Source organism: Camelus bactrianus, chromosome 15, assembly GCF_048773025.1.
Source record: "Camelus bactrianus isolate YW-2024 breed Bactrian camel chromosome 15, ASM4877302v1, whole genome shotgun sequence".
NCBI lineage: Eukaryota > Metazoa > Chordata > Mammalia > Artiodactyla > Camelidae > Camelus > Camelus bactrianus.
The window spans coordinates 40,323,503-40,348,582 of record NC_133553.1 but is presented as its reverse complement, the minus strand read 5'-3'; the positions used below and the strand labels follow the sequence as shown (position 1 = coordinate 40,348,582).

At 43.4% G+C, this 25,080-nt stretch overlaps 1 protein-coding gene and 1 long non-coding RNA gene across 8 annotated transcripts in view; one reads left to right on the top strand and one right to left on the bottom strand.

The window, feature by feature from the left end:
• GALM (galactose mutarotase) overlaps window positions 1-25,080 on the bottom strand; it is a 98,727-nt gene that overhangs the window by 7,682 nt on the left and 65,965 nt on the right. For both annotated transcript variants that reach the window (XM_010967667.3, XM_045504773.2), the window contains exon 8: window positions 22,041-22,122. In XM_010967667.3, coding sequence (XP_010965969.1) covers window positions 22,041-22,122 — 82 coding nt within the window. The remainder of the gene's footprint in view (window positions 1-22,040; window positions 22,123-25,080) is intronic.
• LOC123612032 (uncharacterized) lies at window positions 1,697-24,580 on the top strand. Of its 6 annotated transcripts, XR_012511874.1 has the most exons (7): window positions 1,697-2,253; window positions 2,337-2,396; window positions 3,044-3,275; window positions 10,158-11,210; window positions 16,105-17,400; window positions 22,834-23,489; window positions 23,950-24,580. It is a non-coding gene; the product is annotated as an uncharacterized LOC123612032 (long non-coding RNA). The 6 variants fall into 6 exon arrangements; XR_006719181.2 differs by lacking the exon at window positions 2,337-2,396; XR_012511872.1 differs by having other exon boundaries at window positions 2,337-3,275.

The following is a 25,080-nucleotide window of genomic DNA, read 5'->3' as shown; positions in this document are numbered from 1 at the left end:
TTACTTTGTGATTTAACCTGAGAGATTGTTTAATAGGGACATTGTATGGCATTAATATGACATATGTATATTATAAGCATTTTTAGTTTGTCATATTTTATGGTATGCTTTCTGTGTTTATGAATTCTAGTGGCTTCTAAAAATATCTTTAACAATATGGTCTATGTTTGTGTGTGTGTGTGTTCTGATAATTTAGAAAGTCTGTCCTTTTGTTTTAGTGCTTACATCTAAATACAAGTAACTGCAATATAATATACTTAATCCTCTGTTTCTTAGCCAAAGTCTGCTAAACTTCTCTTCCCTCCTCTTCTCCCCTTTGCTTCGTGAGTTGGGTTTCTGATACCCTCAAATGTAATTCTAATGAAGGCTCTTTGGTTTCCCGGTAGATGGCGCTAGAGACACAATGTAAAGAGCTTGCTTTATAAACATCCACCTTGTCCGAGTTCAGAGTCAGTCCTCTAAACCCTGAGCGGTTCTGCACGATAGCTGAACTTTTGGGATCTCTGAAGCCAAATCCTGGATGCTTCTGGGCCCACTTGGGTGCTACTGTCCGGTAAAGTCTGGGTGATCAACCACCTCCCACACTGACTTTAAAAAGACAACAGTGTTTTCTTATGAAACAGTGAGATTGGGAAAAAGAAGCAGCTGCTGTCTTGGGCCCAAGAAGATTTTAATCTCACCAACCCACATTCTGAGTGGTGACTTATGTTATGCTTTCTCCCTCAACTTAATATGGTGTTCACAACATTTAGTTCTTCCTTAAAGCTATTTGACTCTAAGTCTAACCCTTATGACAGTTCTAATGGGATTGCCCAGGTCAGTCAAGACTACTTACTTCTCTTGACTTTAATGAAAAAAAAAAGTCATGGAACTTTCATGAAGGAAGGATGTAGGGCATATTTCATGTCTGTTTACCTGATACTGAGCAATCTCAGTCAAATCAACAATGTTTACTTTAGCTTTTCTCTCTGAAAAATGAAGCTGCATTTATTTGCTGCCCTACACATTACATGGAAATATCTGATAAATGATATACTTGAACAATTTCAGGAGGATGTCTTAAACAAAAGGGGTAAATTTCAGGAAAAGATACAACACAAAGCAGAGTATATAGGGAGGGTAAGACTACAAGAATGGCAGGGAAACTCTGGCTTAAAAATGAGAAACTTGGGATAATCCTAAAATGAGACTTTTGCTAAATGAGAAGAAAAAGAGAATGTTCCAATCTATCTTTTCCAGCCTCATGCCCTAACACACTTCCTCGTGTGCCTGATGTTCCAGGATATGGGAAATGTGGAATTTGTCTGCCAGATTCACCATGTCTTTGGGCCCTTTCTCCTAACTGGAATGACCGTTCTGTGCCCCTCCCCCCACCACACTCTGGCAAAGTCCGCTGGCTCATTTAAGAATGCTTATTCTCTAATGCCCTTTCCTCTGTGAAGGACTGTAATTGCCACAGCTACAACTAATCCCCTGTTCTACTTTGTTTATCACATTTAGAACATACTTCCCCCAAAACATTCATCACATTAAGGCATGATTATAGGATTGCATTAAGCTAACTATCTATAAGGAATTTGAGCCCTTGAAGGGTAAGGATTGTGTCCTGTTGACTTTTGTACCCTCTAAGCATTAAGCATTAAGCATTAAGCATTAAGAGCCTTTACTTGATTAAAAAACTGATGAATGAATGAAGTAGAGGCAGAAAAAAACAGGGGCAACTATGAATGTTGTAGCATCCTGTGGAATTACCTCATCCAGTTCCCTTGCTCTGCAGATGGTGAGGTTGGGACCCAGACAGCTAAAGGGACTTGCCCGAAGTGACACATCTCCACAATGTCAAAGTCTCCAGGCCCCTACTCAGACACTTTCCACCTTGCCCTGGAGTGACTTGGTTGCAGCCCCTCCCAACCTCAACCCTCAAGTATTCTTGATTTTTCTAAGAATTTGGAAAACAAACGTGCAGTTCTTTTAATTTTGGTTTATCTGCATATGTGAGTTTGTGCTTTGGTGCTCAGAATAGAAGGAGATGTCAAAATAGCTCTCTCAGCAGCTCTGAGTGAACAGAAAGTGAAGCGGAAATGGAAAGGGTGCCTTCAGAGAGGATGTCACGTCACCAGATTTCAGTTTTGAAGTCACCAGAAAGCTGTGGTGTTGGCAGAGAGAAGCTGTTTTCTGAAGAGGATTTCTTATTCTCCTGTGTAAAGCTGGCTGGGTATGCGCTGAGGTCTGAGCAGCAAAGCCTGGCAGATGGTAGGTTCAGACCCAAAGATGCGGGGTTACAGCGCTGGGACAGGCAGGTGGCTTAAGGCTGTATTTCTCTTTCCCCATTTCAGGGGAAGTCTGACTGCAGGAACCACTAAGGACCCACTTGAGGTTACTGTCATGAATTTTGGGTGAGACCAATAGCTGTGTGGTGGCAGCTGTAGAGGGTGTGTGTGGAGGGGTAGGATTAATCAGGGTTGTTAGGAGAATACAAAGGAAAAGGAGAGGGGCAAGGGAGCTGAGAGCATATGGAAAGAGGTGATTCTAATGATGGACTTCTGATCTAAGTGAGGGAGGAGGTGAACAGTAAAAGGGTGGTAGGATCAAGTGAATACAGGTTCTTGTGGCATGGAAGAATTACTGAGGCTGAAACAGACTCCTTAAATAGTGATCACAGAAGGCTGCAGTAAGAGGTAATGATGAAGTCAAGGGTATGATCCAAAGACCATAGGAGTGAGTAGCTGAGAAGGTTGGAGGACAACAAGATCATTGGAAGAGGGGATGTAAGAAGCTGCGAGGTCAGGGGTAGTATCAATATAGAAAATGAAATAAGAATTATGACAAGAGCGGTGTTGGAGTGACAGTGAGCCAGGAATGAGGTCAAATCTATAGATGACCTCAACAAAGAGATCTCCTGTGAGTGTCACTCTGGGAACTACAGCTGCCTGGTCCTTGCAGGAAGATGATGTAGACCTGAGTATTAGAAACAGGACTCAATGAAACATTCCAGATCTCTGGCACAAGGCCTTAAATCTTCCTCTATTTGCATTCCTGACAGAGTTATAATTACCTGCCCTCTGGAAGTGAAGGAAAAACTCACTGCCTTCATGAGGTCCATTCGTCTTGATTCATGTCTCTCATCTCACATGATGGATTCTTACACGGACTTGTCCTTTCCCCCATGACTGCTCACGGCCGACTGCATTTTTCAAAGAAAATGTCCATACTAGGATGTATCCCAACCCACAGGCTCTACTTACAACGCGACGTTGATATTCCTTCACTAAGAGGTAGAGTCTTTGTTCCCTCCCTTAAGCCTGGATGGGCCTTTGCAACTGCCTCAACCAATAGTAAGTGGCATTTGTGATGCTATGTGATCTCTAAGGGCCAGGTTATAAGCACAGAGTGGCTTTGGCTTGGCTTGTTCTTGCTCTCTTTCTCTCTCTCAGGACACGTGTTCTTGGACCCAGCCGCCATGTAGTAAGAAGCTCAAGCCACATCAAAGGGCCATGTATGGGATGTTCTGGCTGAAAGCCCCCAACCGATAGCCAGTAGCAGCTGCCAGACACGCAAGTGAATGAGCCTTCTGGTGATCCCAGCCCTTGCTCTAATCTTCCAATAGAGGCCCTAGACAATATATGCTGGTATGCAGGTCAAGACAAGTTACGTGCACTCTAAATCCTCACCACAGAAACAATGAGCGATAATAAACGAGGGGCCAGAGTAATTTATTATATAGCAATAGGTAACTAGTATACTGCCTTGGAATGCTTTCACTTCTTGGCACTTGACAGGTCTTGACAGGAGGTGAATGTGCCCTTCCCCCGCCCCCCTACCCCCCGTTTTTTTAACTTAGTCAAAATAGCCTTTAGATGCTTCTACCATAAGACCATGAATCCTTGCAAATACTTTTGGATGGGGAAAAAACAAATAGAAATTTGTTAGCTTACTTACTTTTGAGTATCTTCTATGTACCAGGCATTAAACTGACCTCAGGGAATCTAGACTTTGATGAGACTGACCAAAAAATAAAAACTTACAGGAGAGTGTGACAAATGGCAGTGAGAGGTGGCATTCAAAGAACTCTGATGGAGCAGGGAGAAGTAGCACCTGATGCAACCTGGGGGGTCTGGAAGGGTTTCCCAGAGGTGGTGACAGGAGGCTAATCTTGAAATGTAAGTTAGGACTGGCTCACTGGATAAGGCACTGGACAGGACAAGCACAGGAATGAACTGCTGTCACCCATGAATGACAAGAGTGGTCATATGAGTATCACTTCGGTAGCTACAGCTGCCTCATTCTTGCATGAAGATGATGTAGACCTGATTATTGGAAATAAGATGCTCTAACATTCCAGAGCTCTGTCACAAGGCACTAAATCTCACAGGAATGGACTCTCATCACCCATATTTGGGGCGTGGGCAAAACATATTGCTATTACACATAACCTATGAGCTCCTAGCTCTAATTTTTGGGGCAAAAGACTTATGAAACACAGTGGAAGGTAAATTAGTCCTTGTGAACTCCTGATCAAACACTGACTACAGTGAAATGGTTTTTTGTGTAACATCTGGACATGAACACCCTCCTCATGAGAAAATTCACCTGTGGTGATGTAATTCCCGGCATCTGAAACAGCTCTTCTTCCTGCCTGGTGGCCCTAGTGCATGACTCTCTCAGAAGGTGAACAGACGGCCACTGTCAGAGTCACTGAATCTTCATATTTACTCATTTTTAGCCTCTTCTTTCCTGGCAGGCCCTCTTTCTACCTCATCTTCGCACAACTCAGTAATACAAGTGCTAGAAGAAAACCACAGTCTCTGCAGACAGTCCCCAGCACAGGTTAAGTCCTGTTTATAACAACAAAAATCATTCTGGGAAAAGAGAAGAGAGGAAAAGAAAAGCTGGCATAGACTTTCCAGAAGAATTTGGTGGGGGAGGTGGGGGGAGGGAGGAAGAAGTTTTCTCTTATAATTTTTCTCCCTTAAAGAAGAAATAATTTTTAAAATGTTGAGTATGTTATTTGAAAATTATTTTTTATATCTGTCCTATATGCCGATTTATAAATCTATGTAAGATGTCTTAGGATTTAGACAGACTTACTAACTGACCTTCTATAAGTTTCTATGCCTCTATAAGATTAAATTTCCCTATTTATAAAATGGAGCTAATATTGGTGTCTACCTAATACAGTGACTGCGATGTTTAATTGAGAGAATGCTATGAAGGAGGTCCTGTCTCTAGGCCAGCACCTGGCACATAGTTAGTGTTCTCTTTCACACACACACACACACACACACACAATGTGCCTAGAACCCCTGAAGTCCAGCCATGCATGCCTGGTTACAAATCTGTGATGAACAAACTGGTGAGTATATTCTGCCTGTACCACCACTTGTGACAAAAGAAGTTGCCCTCTCGTGACCCGATATTGAAATGCATATTTGGGATGTTGCAGTCACATAACCTGAGGTGTTTAGTCAAGAAATGCAGACGGAGAGCCTCCTGGCAGGTACCTCCTCTAGCAATGCAGCAAAGGCTTTGCATAATACGTCAGGGCCTCCTTCTGGACGGTTTACGATTCCTCCATATACTTGCAACATGGACAACAAACTAACATGTGAAAGGGCACAGAAGCTTGTCTTAATCTGAGCAAATCGTCAGCTTTCAGAAACTGCAGGAAAATGAAGTATGAGAGAAAGTGGAGATTGCCCCTAATGGCAGCTCGGAAAATGGGGCTGATAAGGCAAACTGTCCCCTTTTTTCACAGGAGACACCAGGATTCATCGCCACCAATTACTGTTACCAGCGTCCCAGGAGCATCCTGCTCACCCACTGGGCAGTCAAACTCAATAGACATTAGAATGGATTTTAGAGTCCGGCAGGCCTGGATTTAAATCCTGGCATTCTTTGCTGTGAAAATTTGTGGTCATTGAGCTTCTCTAAATCTTGATTTATTCATCTGTAAATTGAGGGTAACAAGAGTGTCTACCTCATAGAATTACGAAAATTCAACGAGATAAGGCATGTAAAGTGCTCTGACCCAGCAAGCAGGAAGTCCTTAGTGATAACAGCTGTTATTATGCACAGTAGTGAGGGCAGTAACAGGTCCAAGTCTTGATTCCACCAATTACTTAGCTGTTTAACTTTGTGCAGGTTACTTGACTTCTCTAAGCATCCATTTTCTTCAAATATTTTAAACTGTAGTTCTGTGAGCTAATGCATGTATGTGCTTAGCTCAGTGCCTGGTTCGTATTAAACATTCAGTAAATGGTGGCAATGTTGGTAATGCTGGTGGTAATAGTAAGAGTTAATACTTACAAAGCTCTTAACTAAATGCCAGGAACTGTTCTAAGCACTTTACACATATTACCTCATTTAATCTTCACAACTAATTAGGTAGGTCCAGTTATTATCTCCACTTTACATGAGGCCTGCAGAGGTAAAGATCCCAGAGCTGGTGAGGATTTAAACCTAAGCAGTCAGTCCATGCCCTTAACTACTGTGTTTTCCTGATGATGATGTGTCAAAGTCAGCCCTTTTAAACAGCTATTCAAGGTCATACCAAGGCCTCACTTCACTGAGGTCAGACGTACTTCACACTTATGCCTGGGGCTCCATTACCTCCTCCTACTATCAGTTTCCATGACACCCTGGGGGACCCACTGCCCAAGAGCAGGTGCATTGCTAAGGCCAGATGTTACTGTATGAGGACCAAGACCCCCTTCCCCAAACCCTCCAGGATCCACTGGGCTTGGTCTGCCAGTGGCTACTAATGACTCTTGTGTGAGAGGGACAGCCCTTCTGTCTGACCACACAGAGATAGTGTTCTGGGTTTGTCTGATAATATCAAAAGGGGAACACATTGGGGCAGATGAATTTTCCCACATGCTGGCTTCGCTGCTTCACAGCAGCCTGGGCAGGCTCCACCGACAAGGGTGTGATTAGGGAGCCCAGGCTCACAGGAGACCCATGGCCTCCTACTCTCCTCCAAGAGTCACAAGGCTCCCACAGTCATGGTTCACAGGGAGCCAAGAAGAGCAGCAGGGACAGGTCGGTGACATCTTGATGCTGTGAAAAGTACAGTAATTGAACAAAAATAGCCAAATTACATTGATGGCCCAGGGTCAGAGACCAGAACCAGTAAAGGAGAGAGGGGAGAAATCAGTCTAGACTTTCTGGTCAATTGACACAGTGGCAGTGCCAAGAAATGGCTTTATGTGGGGTATTTAGCCCCTCTGATCTCCATCAGTTGTCCCCCTTCTCACAAATCACTCCAAATAAATGTACAGTCTAAGTTTCAAGGCACACCACAATCTCCCTTCTACTGGGAAAGCTGCCCCAAGCTCCTCCTACACAGAAATGTTCGCCCCACCGCAACTGCTCAGTTTCCTATCGTTTGGTCTGAGCATAGAAGGCCTGTGTTTGTACTTAGTGGAGTAGGAGGCAGGGAGCCTTGAAATGCAGGCCGGGCCTTCTCAATCTCACTAACCGCAGGATGTGGTCGTTATCCTCTCTGGGATGTGTGCTCTGCAGACCCTGAGTTTTATTTGGTATCTGCATCTGGTCCTGCCCACAAGATCAATTTCACATGCTACGCATTTAGGAGCTGTTCTGTCCTGGGAAGAATTCTGGAATGGAGATGTGAAACGAAGGAGAAAGCATGCTTGCCAGGAACCAAACACAGATGCATTCAAATACAAATCATTCCTGGCCACCCCCTTGGCTTCTTGGACTGGGTCACAAGGCTGATGGCTCATGGAGCTCAGGGAGATGAAGCATCTGGGCTTCAGTGAGCAGAATCTGTAGGCGGTTGCCAAAGGCCTCTGATCTGTGGCTGATCTAGACAGAGAAGGTATTCTCAAACCAAGCAGGCAGATACACTTTGGATGACAGAAACAGGAAGACAAAAGACAGTGCAAAGTGGGGGTAAAGCACTGATGACAAGATGAAATGTATGAATAATGGTAACAGATAAGGTCTTGCACTTGTGTCTGAAAAAAACTCCCCCAGAGGACACTGCCTAGGTTTAGACTGTAACTCTAACCTGAGGCACAAAAAATCCTTTTGAGATTCTATTTCCTCACTTGTAAAACTGGGACACTACGGTCTCTCCTGCATGAAGTTGTCATGAGGATTAAGACAGTTAACACAAGGAATGTGCTTAGTACAGTGATGGTGACAGTGGTCGTGATGGAGATCGCTAACACTCAGATGGTTCTTCATACAGTGCTCCAACACCTAGGCAGTCTGGTTCCAGAGCCTATGTTCTTAACCACCATGTCATGTTAACTCTCATAAACGTGAAGTCTAATTACAATTATTACCAACTAAAGAGGAGACGTAGCTGAGCCACAGCATGTGTGAAAATGACTTTAAGGATGTGGTTGGCAGTAAGTTCCATTAAGAGTCACATAAAGACTGCAGTGAGGTGGTGACAGTTCGGTTACTGTTTGCAGCTCAGGAATCAGAGGATGAGCTGGGGATGTTCTGCCTCAAGAAGAAATGACTGGGAGGCGGGGGGGGTGTGACATGACAGCTGTCTTCTAAGGCCAGAAGCCTGCTCTGTAGGAACCCAAGGCCCAGTACTAAGCCAAGGGTGTCAGTTCTAGCTAGACAGATTTCAGCTCAGTATCAGGAAGGCCTTTCTGATGTGCTGACCCAGGATGGGCAGTGAGCACCCTGTACCAAGGCGGGCGAAGCCCATGGTTCTGATGTTCAAATACTCAATAGGAAGATGGTGGTTGGAGAAGGTTCTTTCCAACTGTAACATTCCAGGGCTGGATGTCCAATGGCCCACAGAATAAACACAATGAAGCAGGTTGTTCCCTTCAGGGACACACTTGTGGTATCTGGTTGGTTCTTTCCTCTCTTTTTAAAATCAATTTTTCAGCTTATCTTACCTGGGGAGGTCACTGACTGAGAGCAGCTCTTTACAGAATGACCTATAAGGAATGGCTTTTGATAAGAGAGACCCAGAGTCAGAAGTGTGAAATGTTGGAGCGGGGAGCAGACAGGACCATGGGCACAGGCACCACCTGGGGCTTGTTAGAACCGTGGACCCAAGGGCTCCACCTCACACCAACTGAGTCAGAATCTGCGTAGTAACAAGTCTCCCAAGTGATCTGTGTGCACATTAAAGGTGAAAGGTACTGATGTGGAGACCATCTAAGGGAGACCTAGGCTCACATGGGCTGTGCATTCATCTCAGTAAAGGAAAAGGGTGGGAGGATGCTGGGGCAATAGGAAGAGCGCCATGGTGCTGGAATCTGATCTCCATGGCGACAGCCCAGCTGTGCTTCCACCCCAGATGCTCCAATTATGTCTGTTTCTTTAGTCAGGTTCAGAACAGTCAGTCAAATCTGCACAAGGAAGCCAGCAGTAATGGGGCTCGTGGGCACAGGTAGTCATCTGACACCTAATTAAGCCATCTTGGTTAATCACCTCTACAATGCCTGTTATTATTTTAGGAAACAGCATAAAGAGAATGATAATTAGAAGTTAACACCCAGGGTGGGAATTTTGACTTCATTCCAGTGATTGCCAAGTTAAGCACCTTAGGATTTCTTTTTTAAGGTAACATTTCTATAAATTTTCATAGATCACACAACCTGAAAGCTTGTCTCTGCTGCAGTTTTTTCCCTTTCCTTTGCCGATACTTTGAGTTTGCAGATTTATTCTACTGTTGTTGTTGTTGTTTCTTTCCACTGAGCACTTTTTGATTTTATTTTGACTTGCAGTGGGGGAGGGCACTGCTTCTGGATATTACATGCCATCTGAAGCATAAATTGCTAAACACCGTTACGTGATGTTTTCAGGTGAGAAGGCAATTTTATACTTCACAGTTGGGCCTGTTGAGGCATTTTCATACAGAGAATTTTTCCATCCTAGACTCCTATCAAGATGTCTGGGAATTTGCCGCCAGTGGAAGGTTTCCCCACTGTCTGCAGCCTCCTGGCCTTCTTGCAGGGCATTCCCACTCGACCTGCTCTCCTCCTGAGTACCGCCATGTTCCCCTGGGCTTCCAGGGCCTCCCGCCATGGTGTCCATCAGGTCCCTCACATTCTTTGTTACCTGCCTGGGCCCACTGTCTATGACCTGAGCCACTTGGTAAGTAATACCCTTACTGACCTGCCTTAGACCCTAACCTCTCCTCTTGCCCCTCCTTCCAGATGATCCAGGGATCATCCTACAATCCACCTTCTCTGCTCCTGACTCCGTACTGCTGAGAGAAACTGGAGAAAACCCCCAGAAGCATCCACTGAGGCCACCACAGATTCACAGTCTCAGTCCTCCCCTGGATTCTCAGCACCTTTTGACAAGCGTTTTACCTGTCTTCAGTCAGCTCCACTCCCACTAAAAAAACTCTTCCTTGGCTCTGTGTCTCCACTCACGGAGGTGTCCTCTTCTTCCTTTCAGAGCTTTTTGAAAGCAGATTCAACACCAGTGGCTTCCTTAGCTCACTTAAGTAGCTTTTACACGTTCAGGTTCCCTACCCCATGCTAGAGCAATGAATGGGAATCTCTAGGGTGGGCCCAGGGTTCCATATTCAAAAGCTGCCTTACCTGAGGACCACTACACTCCCTGACTCTCTCACCTCACTTCCAGTTACTCCTCCAACTGTCACAGTCTGGCTTCTATCCTAACCCTCTGTGAAATGGGTCAGCAGTGAGAGCCATTACAGCGCAGGCGCCCTTCCCAGGTCTCCCCAGCTGGACCTCTCTGCAATACTGATGCTGTTGGTCACTCTAAGATTTCTGGACATCTTTTCTCCTCCTTCTTCCTCTAACCACCTTCCTCCACACCTTTAGTGTGAGCCCTTCTTGCACCTTAAATATGAATGATAGTTACCTCTGGTTCCCCTACGTTTAGCCCTCAGATCACTGCTCTTCTCAGTCTACAGTTCCTCCCTGGGAAATCCACATAGCTTAAACTACAAAGCACATGCTGATTGATACTCCTGCTCTCACTTCTCTCCTAACATCGTACCCATCCATCCAACTGCTTGCTGGACATCCCCACCTGGATGCCCCAACTGACCCTCAAATATCCCTGAGACCAGATCCATAGTTTTCCCAGATGACCCGTCCTTCACCTCACCCCTATGCTAGCTCCACCTCCTTCATTCGCTCTACTTAATATCTCCATTTCTCCTGCCCAGGAGCTGCCCTGGAAACCTAAGAGTCATCCTAAAGCCTTCCTGCTTCCTCATCTACTACATTCAGGTCAGGCCTCCTGATTTTTACCTCTTAAATATTATAAGACCACATTTCTTCCATCTGACCTCTCGCTTAGGTCCTCTATTCTTGCTTGGACTACTAAAATAGATTCATCATCAGTCTCTGTCTCCAGTCAAGCCCCACCCCCAACAGTTGCTTGGTGGTATTTGTAAAATGCCAGTCTTGCTAGGTCAATCTACTGGCTTAAAATGCTTCAAAGCCTTCCACGATTTGAAGGTAAAATCCCGGCTGCTTAGGATGGCACAGAATGCCCATGATGACTACACTCAGCTACAAGGCTGGGACCAGGGTAAAGCGAGGACCTAGGGTGCAAAATTTGAGGAGACACTCACCCTGAGGATCTGATCCTGCATTTGCACAACCCTGAACATGAGTCCTGCCTTAAATTTTGCACCCTAGGTGCTGCACCTCTTTTGCCCACCCTAGCCTCCACTGTGCCCAACTGTCTGTAGCTTTTGGCTTAACAGCCCAGCCCTACATTCTGTGTTTTGGTGCTCTTACTCTCCTTTTTGCTAGATCCTTACAGACACTAAGAAGCTTCTTGAAGCTCACGGTGATCTCAAGAAAGCCTCTTCCTGCCCTTGCCTCTATGCTCCCTTAGTCCCATGGGCATTAGCTCCACCACTGCCCTGACTACATTAGATTCTCTACTCCCTGTCGAATCATTTTTCTATGGCCAGTGCCCCAGGCAGCATGTAGCAATCAGTAGACATTCCACAAATGTTAGCTGAATTGAATGCAGGTCTGCTCTGGGAACTTTGCTTGAGGCTTAGGCCCACAGTGCAAAGCCCACAGTTACTTCTCAGCCTCTTCAGAATAGGGTGCCCTCTAAGGATTGCTGTGCACGAGATATGAACTAAAGCCAGCCCCCATCCAGACCTGGGGCGAGGGAGGGATGGTGTTGAACCATCAGCTCTCCAAGGGCAGCAGTCAGAGTTCTAGCAAGTAACTTTCCTTCTGACAAATTTACTTGATGTTAGTCTGACACTTTCACAGGAATTACATGATGCCTAGCCAAATGCTAATTTCTGAGCTTTCTTCCTGCCAAATTTCCACCATGCTGGCTCATGTTTGCCAATCTCATAGCAGTGATGTTTTCTAGCAGGGAACATGAGTAGCTTTGGGAGTTATTCTGGAGCCTCATCAAAAGCTATTCTTGGGACCAATTTTATAGAGATAAATTCAGTAATGCATCCCCCTGGAGGGTATGATTGCTATCAAGAGAGTTTTTTGGAGTTTCGGTATTGAACTTCCTTGAACACTGTCTAGGAGGGACCTACCATAGAACAAATAGCTCTAGAGTAAACAACAGTCTATAAGATCCAATATCACCAGTTTTACTTTTTTAGTATTATTCAAGCACTTACTTAACTGTAGCCTGGTTTCTCTGAGAGCGGGACCTGTGCTATGAACATGGCTGTGTGTTCTCCAAGCAGCCTGGGCATATCTATTTTGCTCAGCATTGCTTCCCAGGGCTGCAGTGTACCTGGCACATAGTAGGTACTTGATATCAGCTAGTGATGGAAAATGGGAAAAGAAACTTGAGGGACAGACTCGGACCTGGAAGGGCTTGTCTCCAGAACTGCACAGCTGAGGGTAACAGCCAGAACACCATGCTCTGAGCTTCTACTTACAGTGTGGCCCCAGCATGCCTGCTTGCTCCCATACTCCATGGACTGATGGCCATGGAATCCTGACTATACAAGGGCTAGTGAGTATTGGAAGACATTTCCATTCATCTGATTAAGCAAAAACAAAAGCTGGCCGTCCAACCTAGAGTCTTGGCTGCTGTAGCTCCTCCAAGTAAGACCTTGGGGAAGTTACTCTTCTTGGTGTGTCATCTTTCTCTTCTAGCTAGCCTTCTAGCTCCCTTCGGGGAATTTAATGGTGATGAATTAGCCAAAAAAAAAAGAAAAGAAAAAATTTTAAACCACCCTAAATATTACAAAGAGGAAAATATACCATTGCTAGTCTCAAAAATGATGACTATCTTTATGAATAATACATAACAGGGTAACCATAAACTATCGTTACCTTGAGAGAGAAAAAAAAAGACCAGAAGACCCCTCTGTGGACCAAGGTGATGTGACCAACTCGCACAGTGTGAAATGCTCATGAATCCCTTGGAGTTCTTTTATCATCTTTCCAGACATACAAGTATGGACCCTGGTTAAGAATATCTGGGGTAGAGGTTCTGTGTGGTCTTTGAATCACAGTTAGAAACTGACAGGACCTCGGAGTTCAGTTAATACAACTGTCATCTAACAAGATTTTACAGTAGGTTAGAAGGCCCAGAGGGTTTTCATGGCTGACCTGAGCGCATGACTGATGAGCAGGAGAAGTGAGACCTGTATCCAGTTTTGCTGAATTCCAGTTATCACACAGTATTGCTTTAATACACCACGTTTAGAACAAATGTAAGGAGAGAAGAATGGAGAGAGACTGATAAGAGGTAGGGGAAAAGAAGGAGTAGCTGTTCATAGCACGTGCAGATTGGCTACTACTGGGTTTCATTTTTCTGTTTAGCATAGATTGGTTTTCTAGCTTCAAGCCAAAGAGAGCAATCCTGAAGTTCCCCTTTAGCTCCCTACTTTGGATCTGTAATGGAGAGGAAGATAAGGAACACAGATGCTCTAAACAGCTTGTTATTATGAAAATCCCAGAGCAACGAAGAATCCATTGTTTCCAGAAAGTGGGGGAAAGATTTCTAAGGAGAAAGTATGAGCCTTGAAGACAGTAGGGGTTTATGCAGCAAGGAAGGGGTACTGGGTCGTCCCTGTGGGTGGGAGGAGGGCACTGTAATAGGGTGGGGTAATGAGTAAGGCATGCTGGGGGGGGGGTCTGGGAGGCAGCTGGTGTCTAGCCAGGGAGCCATCTAAAAGTTTTTTTTTTTTAATTTAAACTGGAGAGTATCAAAATAAGATTTGCATTTTAGAAAGATGCCTTTAGTAACCAGATGGGAGGATAGATCTAAAGAGATTTTCTTTCCCCAGCTAGAGAGCTGTTGTCCAGATTCATTTGTTCATTTACTGATCCCAGTTTATGAATCTCATAATATAAGCCAGGCAGTGATCTAAACAAGAAAAGACAGCCTACTCTAGGACAGTGACAATGGAGATGGAGCCATATACACAATAATATCTACCGAGGAGACAGATTGGAGAAATACTTAGGAGCTAAAAGTCAGCAAGACTTGATGACTAACAATACAGGAGTGGGGAGTGGAGAGATTAAAAAGGAAAAAGGAAGCACATTGATGGATGGTTGAAACTAATATTATGTCTAGAGGATTTTCAGGGAATACTCTGTATGATACCATAATGATGGATACATGTCATACATTTGTCCAAACCCACAGAATATACCATACCAAGAGTGAACCCTAATGTACATTATGAACTTTGAGTGATAATGGCAATGTCAATGCAGATTCATCAATTGTAACAAACGCACCACCGTGGTGGGGGATGTTGATAAGGGGTAGGCTGTGCATGTGTGGGACTGGGGGGTATATGGTAAATCTCTGTACCTTCTGCTCCATTTTGTGGTGAACCTAAAACTCCTCTAAAATAAATTAAGTTTTAGTGAAAAAAAAAAAATCAGCAGGACCTGATGATATTCGGTGGGGTGAGGAGGTGGGACAAAAAGGAAAGAGGAAGCATACTGATGGAGGGCTGAAACTAATATTATGTCCACTATTTTAGAATTATATAAAGTCTAAAGGAGTTTTCTGTAAGAAGCTCCACAAAGATTAAAACATGTAGATCAAAACAGTCTTCATTTGCACTGTCTTTGAACCAGGAGACTACTTTGGAATTTGTTATTTCTCCAGGTCACAGACTTAGACCTGCCCTAGGGAAGTAATTATAAAATCAACTGAATTGTAGGTTGAACTCAGAGGTTGAAATAAAATACAAATGTCTTGCTGAGCTTCTCTCCACAGCCTCGTGGTAAGCCTTCCCTACCAGAATTCTAATTTTGTCAAAATGGGGTTGCTTTCATGTAATTTTAGAAGGAACTTTCAAAAACAGAGAGCAGCAAGAACAGCAAGTGAACACAGATGGGCTGGGGGACAGAGTGGATTGGGTAAATTTTTATGAAAATAAAAGGTATCTCTTCTTAAGGAAGAGAGTAAGATGGGATTTCACTAATGTTACTTTAAGACCTAATCAAAGCATTCATGTTTACTTTCTTAATTCCTTATCTACTACTACAACTAAAGAACAGCAAAATTAGAAGGAAAAAAAAAAAAGCTATGTGCTGTGAATGCCTGAAGACACATGCTTAATTCTGCACTCTGTTGTATGCATCATGAAGTCTGTCTGGGCAGGTGGTCCAGATCACCTCAAGTCTCACAGTTCTGTAAGGCAAAAGGATGAAATGTAATATTTACCACCTTGGGGATGAATTAATCCTTAGAGAAACAGAAGGATTGAATTTTCTCACCTGCTCACATTCAGCTGGCTTAACACCTGAGCAGGGCACCAGGGATCAGTTTCCCCTTGTTTCCACAGGGCAGGACGCTAAACTCAGGTCTCGAAGCTAAATGTCCGACATGTAAGCAGAGGGCTGGCACTGGAGTGTTCTCTCTCTGTGGACACCCACTATATACCTGTGCTTCCTGGTAAACGGCTTCTTCCAGGAGTTCTACCTCTGGGAAGCTACAGGACAGCCCTGACAACAGCATAAAAACATACTCAAGATGACCTGAAGACGCCCCATCCTAAGTAGTAGCAAGTGCTATATGGGCTGCAGAAAACAAACAAACAAATTTTTAAAGTAGAGAAAAACAACTGCTCAGAAGAAGCAAAGCTACACTAACTGCTGACATGCACACCCAGCCTTGACACTTAGCTGCTATTTTGCTCCTGGTCTACAGGTGAAATGAGCTCTCAGCCTTGCAGTGATCTTCTATTGGTGCAGGAGAGAGGCACCCGGGAGCACGGACCAGGTTCTCAAAACACCACTGCCGACTCCAAAGTGCCTGGAATTTCATCCAGGGCAATAGCTTCAGAAGCTAAGTGATGGATTCTGTTCTTTTACTCAGAATATTTGTTTTTCTTTCTTTTTTCTTTTTTTTTCCCCAGAAGAAAAGCAAAGATGCTGGAGTCTTCCAGCCTAACAACACACAAGGGATATTGCTTGCTTGCGTTAGGAAGCTTCGAGGACTGACAAGATGGCAGAAATTTCCAAGGGGGAAAATGAGGGTGACTTTAGATTATTGGTATGGGCCCCTCTGAAGGCTGTTGATACCCTCACCCTTGCTGAGGCACTTCCACTGGGCTTTTGGAAAAGGACAGCCTTTTACCAGAGCAGAGAAAGGGGAAGAATGTAGAAGCCACATAGCAGAGGCTGTTGTGTTCTATGCTTTATTGACAGAAAGGGCTGAAGACATGTTATATGCCCCCCAAAAATTGCCAACAAGAAGAAAGGTGAGGGGGAGGATATAGCTCAAGTGTAGAGTGCATGCTTAGCATGCAGGAGGTCCTGGATTCAGTCTCCAGTACCTCCTCTAAAAGTAAATGAATAAACCTAATTATCTCCCCACCTCAAAAAAGGGGAGGGGGGGAGGAGGAGGAGGAACGAAACAGGTGTGCAAGGCTGCTGGAGGTCCGTGGGCCCTGCCTGGGGTAGAGGTCTAAATGGGGCTATAAATTAGGAGGAGGAGATCTCATCACACTGTGCTTGCTTTGGCTCCCGGAAACTCTACGTCAGGGTATCCCTTTCCTCTCTATGCAATAACGCCTAATCAGTAAGCCTGCGATAAACAAGATGGAGGACAGGACTTCACCTCTCCCCCAGACACACGCCGGGGGAAGGTCCCTTTTTATCAGGTACCTCGGCTACAGTATCACAGGTGCTACTTTCTCACACAATGGGTTTTCCCATCACCTGAAAAATTATTTACCGGGTATCTGTAACCAAGGTAAAAAAAAAACACCCCCAAAGTTTAGATCTACATCAGCATTTCCCTTAAGAAGAGCTCAGGTTACAGATTTCAGGAAGGGCAAACAAGGAGGTGAAAAACAACTGTAAGTATAACAGCCACAAAATGTGGAGGCGTGGCCTTTCTGTTTTCCTCTTTTTTAATGTAATTTGAACAAACTTGTTTTTCTGTTTTCTTTGCAGAAAAGCAGAAATGTAATTGAGGAGAAGACACAGGAAGGAAAACAGGGTAAGAAATTGTGAGGCCACCTATATAAAAGGTGGCAAAAAAAAAACAAACCCAAAAAACGGGAACTGACAATTGTCGAAAGCTTTACTTATTTTCTGGCTTACTTCCTGCTTCTTGGCTATATGGTGATCTTGGATATCGATATAGTCCAGAGTTTCATTTACTTTTCCTTTTTTCCCTCTCTCCTTTCTTCCTTTCCCCCTCCACTCCAGAACCTTTATGACATCTAACCACACTGTAAGGTCTGCAGAGTACAGGTCTAGTTAAGAGACTGAGTTTCAGTACCAGACTACCTAGGTTTGAATCCCAGCTTTCCACTGCTCCTTAACTGAGTGGTCCTTAGTAAGTTACTTAAACTCCTTGTGCTACAGTTTCCACATTCATTAAATAAGAAAAGGAACAGAACCCTTATAGGGTTGTGGTGTGGATTCTTTATTTATAAAGTCATCTCTGAAATACCAGCTATATTATCGTAAACCATCACCTTATCTCACAGAGAAAAAGTTTCTTCCTTTTTCTTAATTCAGCACAACCACAATCTCTAGATACTGCGTATCAATTCCCAGAACTCTTAACAGAGTGTGGCTAGTCTAACAGATTTCTGGCAGCACATCTCAGGCAAGTGTCCTTGGGGTTCAGTCTAGTACAGTTCTGGCTGAATATTTGGTACACCGTGAGTCTGCCTGTGTGGCTTGGCCTTGAACTCCAAGTCCCATCAGGGACTATAGTCACAGCCGAGCCTGGTGCAGATTTGACATGGCCCCTGCCAATCTCTACAGGCCTGTCCATTTTTCTGCCACCGAAAGCATGCCCCGAATGCTTCAGAAGCCCAGCACTTCCCTGGGGGACAGTCCTGCCCATTCTTGTTCATCTCTGTCCAAAACAGCTTTCTCCTCCTCACTGCCTGGCAAAATTCTACTTGCCCTTCTAGGTTTTATTTAATGCCCATCTCCTCTATCGAGGAGCCCCCAGATAATTTCAGTTTAAGGGTCATTGGTCAATCAGATATAACATGTGTGGGACTGGCTAATGAATGGACATGTAAAAGAGAATTATGACTTTTTCTTTAACTTTGAAGTTGTTGCTACTTATTTACTCTTGTGATAGAGTTCTAATGAATTTGAAGTGTGGTAGAAATAGCAGTAAGATGTTATACTAAGATACTTGTAGAATCACAGAATATAACAGCTACAAGTGACCTTACAGACCAATGACTAGTTCTCAATCATGAGTCCGTGATAAAATTTTCACTGGTCCACAGAAAACTGAGATATATTTGAATAAGCAGCTGTCACACTTCTTTAAAAAGATGAATTCAATTTAAACGGTTGTTTTTATTCTGAGATTAAATTTTCCCCACTTTTGTGGTATTAAAATATTCTTTCTTTTATGAAAAATGGTGACTATGAAGGTAGTTTGGGTTTTTAAAAAAAATGTAGTCTATTTATCTCTGTTCTTCATTATTACCCCAATGGTTAAAAATTTTAATTGAAATATAATGTACATACATTCCCAATTCGTTTTAATAGCCCTGTATTTGTAGTAGCTTTCTAACTTGGCAAAATGAAAAGTTGGGCAACCCCAGATAAGTTTCCCAAACTGTTTTTTAAATAAAATATATGGGGCTGATTTATGAAAATTTATGAATTCTAATTGAGCTCAACTTCCTTCTTATTGGCAGAAAAGAAAATGAGAGTCTATTAGAGATTAAATGTTAAAGGATTATACATACACTGAAGGTTAGTTAACAGCAAAAGGAAGACTAGAACCAGGGCTCTTGTTTCCCTGAGAGTCTAGACTTCTTACAGCCCACTCAGCTTCTCAGGTGTTCAGTGTTAGTACAGAGTATGGAATTTGATCCTAAAGCCACTTACCAGTGCAGAACTGAGATGAACCTGAGTTTTACACAGTCCACTAGACTGTTAAGCTCTACTGTGCTTTGCCACAATTATCTCTTACAATTATGACAAATAATCTTTACCCGACATGAATTATGCATTTTTGTGATTTTCATCTGATCAAAACTCAACAGGGCAGCATAAGAGTTTATAAATATACCCAAATAAATGGGCCCTTATTTCATCACTTCCACTTATAGGCTACTTAGTTGCTTTTCCTCCTTATCAGTTACAAAACAGTAGCCGCCACTATTTTTCCCTTGCAGTTCACAACATATAGTCCTAATACAATACTTCTGCACCTAGGACAAGATGGGCCAGCTGACTCTCACCTGTCTATTAAGCCTCATCAATATCATAATCACAGGATAACACGTTACCAAGGCAGATAAAAGCGGTTAAACCCAGCCTGGGAGCCAAGAGAACATTCAACACTGTGAAGTTAAAATGTTTTAATCCATTTATCTTGATTTCTCATTATTATTCTAATTAGTTTCACAGTTGCCTTGTTTATAGGCGTTTCTAATTCCGGCCATTAACTGAAGTTGCTGTTCAGTATGCAGGCTCACATTCTTTTTCCCCTTAAAAATTCTGAACTAGCAGCCATATACACAACCCCATTGTTTTAAAGATGCCAAAATAAAACAAAACAGAAGCCCTTACCTAAAATAAGGCAGATGCCCAATAAACTTAAGTAATATCTTACTTGGAGCTCTGAGCCTTTTTTTTTCCATTGTGAAAATTTGAAATAATTTTAGACTTACAGAAATGTTGCAGAAATAATATATCTCTGTGTACCCTTCACCCACTTTCCTCTAATGTTAACATCTTACATGACCATGGTACAATGATCACAACTAAGAAATTTAATACTATAATGTTATTAACTAAAGTACACACTTCATTAGGGTTTCACCAGCATTCCCACTAATGCCCCTTTTCTGCCTCATGATTCAATCTAGGATCCCATGTTGCATTTAGTTATTGTTATCTCCTTAGTTTCCTCTGTGACCCGCTCTTTAATCTTTCTTTGTCTTTTATGATCTTGATACCACTGAAGAGTACTGCTCACTTACTTTGTAGACTGTCCCTCAATTCGGTTCATGTAATATTTTCTTCTGAATGCATTGAGGTTATACATTTTTGACAGAATACCACACAAATGATGTGCTTTTTCAGTGCATCACATGAGGGGGACATAATGTCAGTATGTCTTATTACTGGTGATGTAAATCAAGTAATTAACCAAGATGGTGCCCTTGGCTTCTAATTGCTCACATTGCTATCATGCTAAGCTCTTTACTGGAGCAGAGACAACTGAAGTAGTAGCGCCCTCACATGGGGTGGGAACAGAAGGCACAGGCCTTCCTGGCCTTTCACAAGTAGCTGCGATAGCCGGAGCCCTAAACAGAGCCCTGAGAGAACAGAACACAGGACATAAGACATCTGACCAAGGAGCTACGAGGTAACACATCTGAGAAGTCAAGTTGCTGTCAGACACAGGCAGGAGACCTTGATCAGCCAGGCAGCACAAGGGCGGCCCTTCCTCCAGGAGAAGGGGAGCTGACGCAGGAAGTATTTGTGTCTTTCTAGGTTTCTGCTTCTCCTTTCCATCATCCTCTACTTTGGTTTACTTTAGTTTTCTTTGACTATGCCTCTGTATTCAGCTGATCTCTGATCTTAACAAAACCTCAATAAGAATATGCACCTTTGGGAGTAATTACTTCAAGTTAATTTCTGTCAACTGCCACAAATAACAGCAGCCCTGCCAATCACCTTGTATTCAGCCATCTGTCCCCTGAAGACAGATGGGGGTGCACCTGCAATCCAGTACAAAACTACACCACTGAACCCTGGAGATAACACATGAACCAAGGTTCTTTCTTGTTTTTAAAAATTGAGATATAATTCACATACCCTTTTAAAGTGTACAGTTCAGCAGTGTTTAGTATATTTACAAGTGGTATGCAACCATCACCATTATCTAATTCCAGAATCTTTTCATCACCCCAAAAGAAATCTCGTACCCATTGTCATTCCCCACTCTCCTCTATCCCCAGCCCCGGGCAACCCACTAACTTACTCTCTATCTCTATAGATCTGCCTATTTGAACCAAGGTGCTTTTGATCTCAAGTGATAACTAGGATGATCTCGGTCCAGTTAACCCAGGACACACACATATACACACCCATGATGCCTGACTGACAATACCTCACCTCGCTTTTTGATACACTGGACTCCCCCTTCCACCCCGTCCCCCTAACTGTGTCTCAGAGGTGATCTATTTGCATTTGACCTCTTCAGGGTACAACCCATTCCACCCTTTCACTTGTCAAATACCACGTCATGTTCTATCAGGGTTTTGCAATTGTCAGGTAATGCTTAGGTAAATGTATCTCTGCCAAGGTGCTAAGGAGTAACAGATTTAGATTTTAATGGGTAACTTCTGGACTCTCAGGCTCAGCTAGGATGACCATCTGACCCAGTGTTTGGCACTATTTCAGTTTATGCCTGTTGCCCTGGCTTAATTATTAACAGCATCCCCTTTCCCTCTCAAAAGTGTCCTGGTTTGGGTGTTTAATTACATGGTCACCCAGCCTTAACCAAAATAAACGACTAATCATGGTAATCACAGGCACTGTCAGGCCAACAGGGGAAGTATATTTAGGGAAATGAAGTTTTAATGTCTCTCACATTGCACCATAGCTCTGCATTCCCACATAAAGTTTAAATTCACCAACCTGTAGGAATCAGGGTTTCATCCACAGGCAAAAAAGCATCAGCTTCTATAGTGACTTCATGGTCATATATATTTGGGGAACCCTGAGAGGGAAAAAGAAGAGAAGGAAAAGAAGATTTAATGCTAAGCCTTACTTTATATATTTGTTTTATAACTTCTTTTGCAGAAACATTTTCAAACATTGACAAAACCTTTAGAAATTCCATTTGACCTATGAAAATGATTAGTATGTTAATTTACTTTAGGTAGATAGGGTCTCAAAATAGCAGTGATACATTTAAAAAAAGCTTTCAAGTGTGACCCCAGCATTCATTTTCTTTTCTGAACGCAATTATGAAGGTGAAACGTCAGAGAGACAACAGTGGTTTGAAAGCCTTTTGGATTTGGGCTTATTAGCAGAGGGGTTTCTTCTACTCTCCTCACAAGCCAGGCAAACAGAAGAGCAAGGGTCGGGGACCTGTAACACACAGGAGCTGGACCGCTAGAGCACGGCCACCAGGCTTGCTAAGGGTGGGCCATGTCACCCCTTCTCTGGCCTAGTTCCCACCCAGTGGACCCACTCCCTGCCACACGGCAGAAGCCTGGGAGTCAGAACTGGGGTCCCATCTCCTCCATAAAGATGCAGCCTGCCCTGCTGGGGGAGTCAGAGGCTGGTGGTACACGAAGCACTGGTCAGTGGTCAGAAGGGCTTGGTCCCAGACCCCAATGACTGGCCCCAGCAAAGTCACTGAACCTCCTAGAATCTCTTTTTCTTCTGCGTAAAACCGAGCTGATGATGTCCCCATTTTTCCCAGGGTTCTTGCAGGGAACAGCTCAGTAAAGATGTGCTATGCTGCTTGCAAACTGGAAAATACACATGTGCAAATGTTTCTAATAAGAAGGACCATATTTTAATAGGAGTATTTTAAAGATTCCCAGCAGGAGATGTGAAAAGGGAATCAGGTGAGGGCTTTTACTGAGTGAATGCTCAAAAACAAGGTAAATCAGTAGTTCTCAACTGGGGATGATTCTGCCCCACTGGGCAAATTTGACGGCATCTCGAGACATTTTTGCTTGTCATGACTGGGGGTGGGAATGCTGCTGAGGAAACAGTTGTGGGGAGAGGCCAGGGATTCTACTAAACACACTACCATGCCCAGGACAGCCTCCTGACCTCTGCAGCAAGTAACCGCCTGGCCCACAATGTCAATAGTGCCGAGGCTGAGAAACTCTGAACTAGGCTAAACTGAAGGCTCTGTGGGTTCCTGAGAAGGAAGTACACAGAGAGAGGCAGAGCATTCTCGGTTAACTTAAAACAAATTCTACGGTTAGAAAGACTCAGCTTCACAAAATCAAATGGAGTCACCCTGAGGAGAAAGGCCAAGATGTTAGACACCATAAGAATCGACGTCTACACATGACAGAAATCTGGCTGATCTACACTACCAGGCGCCTCTGTTTCTGAAGAGCTGTGAGTCTCTTGTATTGTCCCAGCTGGGCAGGGGTAGGAGGGGGTGGGAGACAAGGCTGGGGCACAGGCCTCTCTGCTCACACTGTCTTAGCCACTTGTTTGGTCCCTGATCTGACCTGGGAAAGCAGGTTCAAAATGGAAGGGGCCTGTACCCCTGCCTAGAGCAGTTCTAGCCTGGGGTTGGGGGGGTCTCTCTCCTGTGTGGCTCTCCCTACTGTCATCCCCTCATGCCTCAGGGCTACTGCCAGCAAGGGGAGCAGATGTGAGGGAAGAGAATTTGGGATTGTTTCTTTGGCTTTATCCATTTAATGCTCAGTTCAAAGTTGAGTAGTATTCCATTGTATGAGTATATTACAATTTGTTTACCCATTCTCCTGTTGATGTGTTGTTTCGAGTTTTTTTTTTTAATATTATGAATAAAGCTTCTTAGGAATGTCTTTTTTCTATTTTTTTTTTTTAGCACTAGGGCAGGAAGAAAATGATTCAACATGAAAATCACACACCAAATAAATTGAGTCTGAGATGTTAGGAAGAAGCCTGGGAGCCATCAACAGGTGACTGGATAAAGAAGATGTGGTATATTTATACAATGGAATACCACTCAGCCATAAAAACCAACAACATAATGCCATTTGCAGCAACATGGATGCTCCTGGAGAATGTCATTCTAAGTGAAGTAAGCCAGAAACAGAAAGAAAAATACCATATGAGATCGCTCATATGTGGAATCTAAAAAAACAAAAACAAAAACAAACAAACAAACAAAAACAAAGCATAAATATAGGACAGAAATAGATTCATAGACAGAGAATACAGACTTGTGGTTGCCAGGGGGGTGGAGGGTGGGAAGGGATAGACTGGGATTTCAAAATTATAGAATAGATAAACAAGATTACACTGTATAGCACAGGGAAATATACACAAAATGTTATGATAACTCACAGAGAAAAAAATGTGACAATGAGTGTATATATGTCCATGAATGACTGAAAAATTGTGCTGAACACTGGAATTTGACACAACATTGTAAAATGATTATAAATCAATAAAAAATGTTAAAAAAAAAAAAAAAAGAAGTCTGGGAGGAGAAGGAAAGGAACACGACTAGGCACCCACTGGTCATCGTCGGGTCACTAAGCAGCAGTAACATTCCTTCAGTAAAGGAAGCATGCTTTTCATTTTATGACTCTCCTGACCTGGAATAATGCAATGATCTACTCTGGCAGAATACTACTGTTAGACTATCTTCCTTGGCAAGGAATGTTGATTCACAAACAGAACTTGAGGCACATCTCTGAATTCTGTTTGCTTTGGTTGACTTTGTTTGGCTGCTACCAGTCTGTAATATTAACCATTTATAGAGCTCACTGTGCCTTGCATGGTGCTTTAAGGACCTTTTTGTGCATTGCCATTACTGCTGCCTTAATTCAACTCCTACCCCCTTCAAGCAGGATATAATAGACACTATTGGAAACTGCCCAAAAGCCATCACAATTCCATTATCAGCACTTTCCCTTTCCCTTGGCAGAACACTGACTTGTTGATTTATCCTGTCCTAGGCCATACATTCAGGGAAAGGACCCCTACGCTG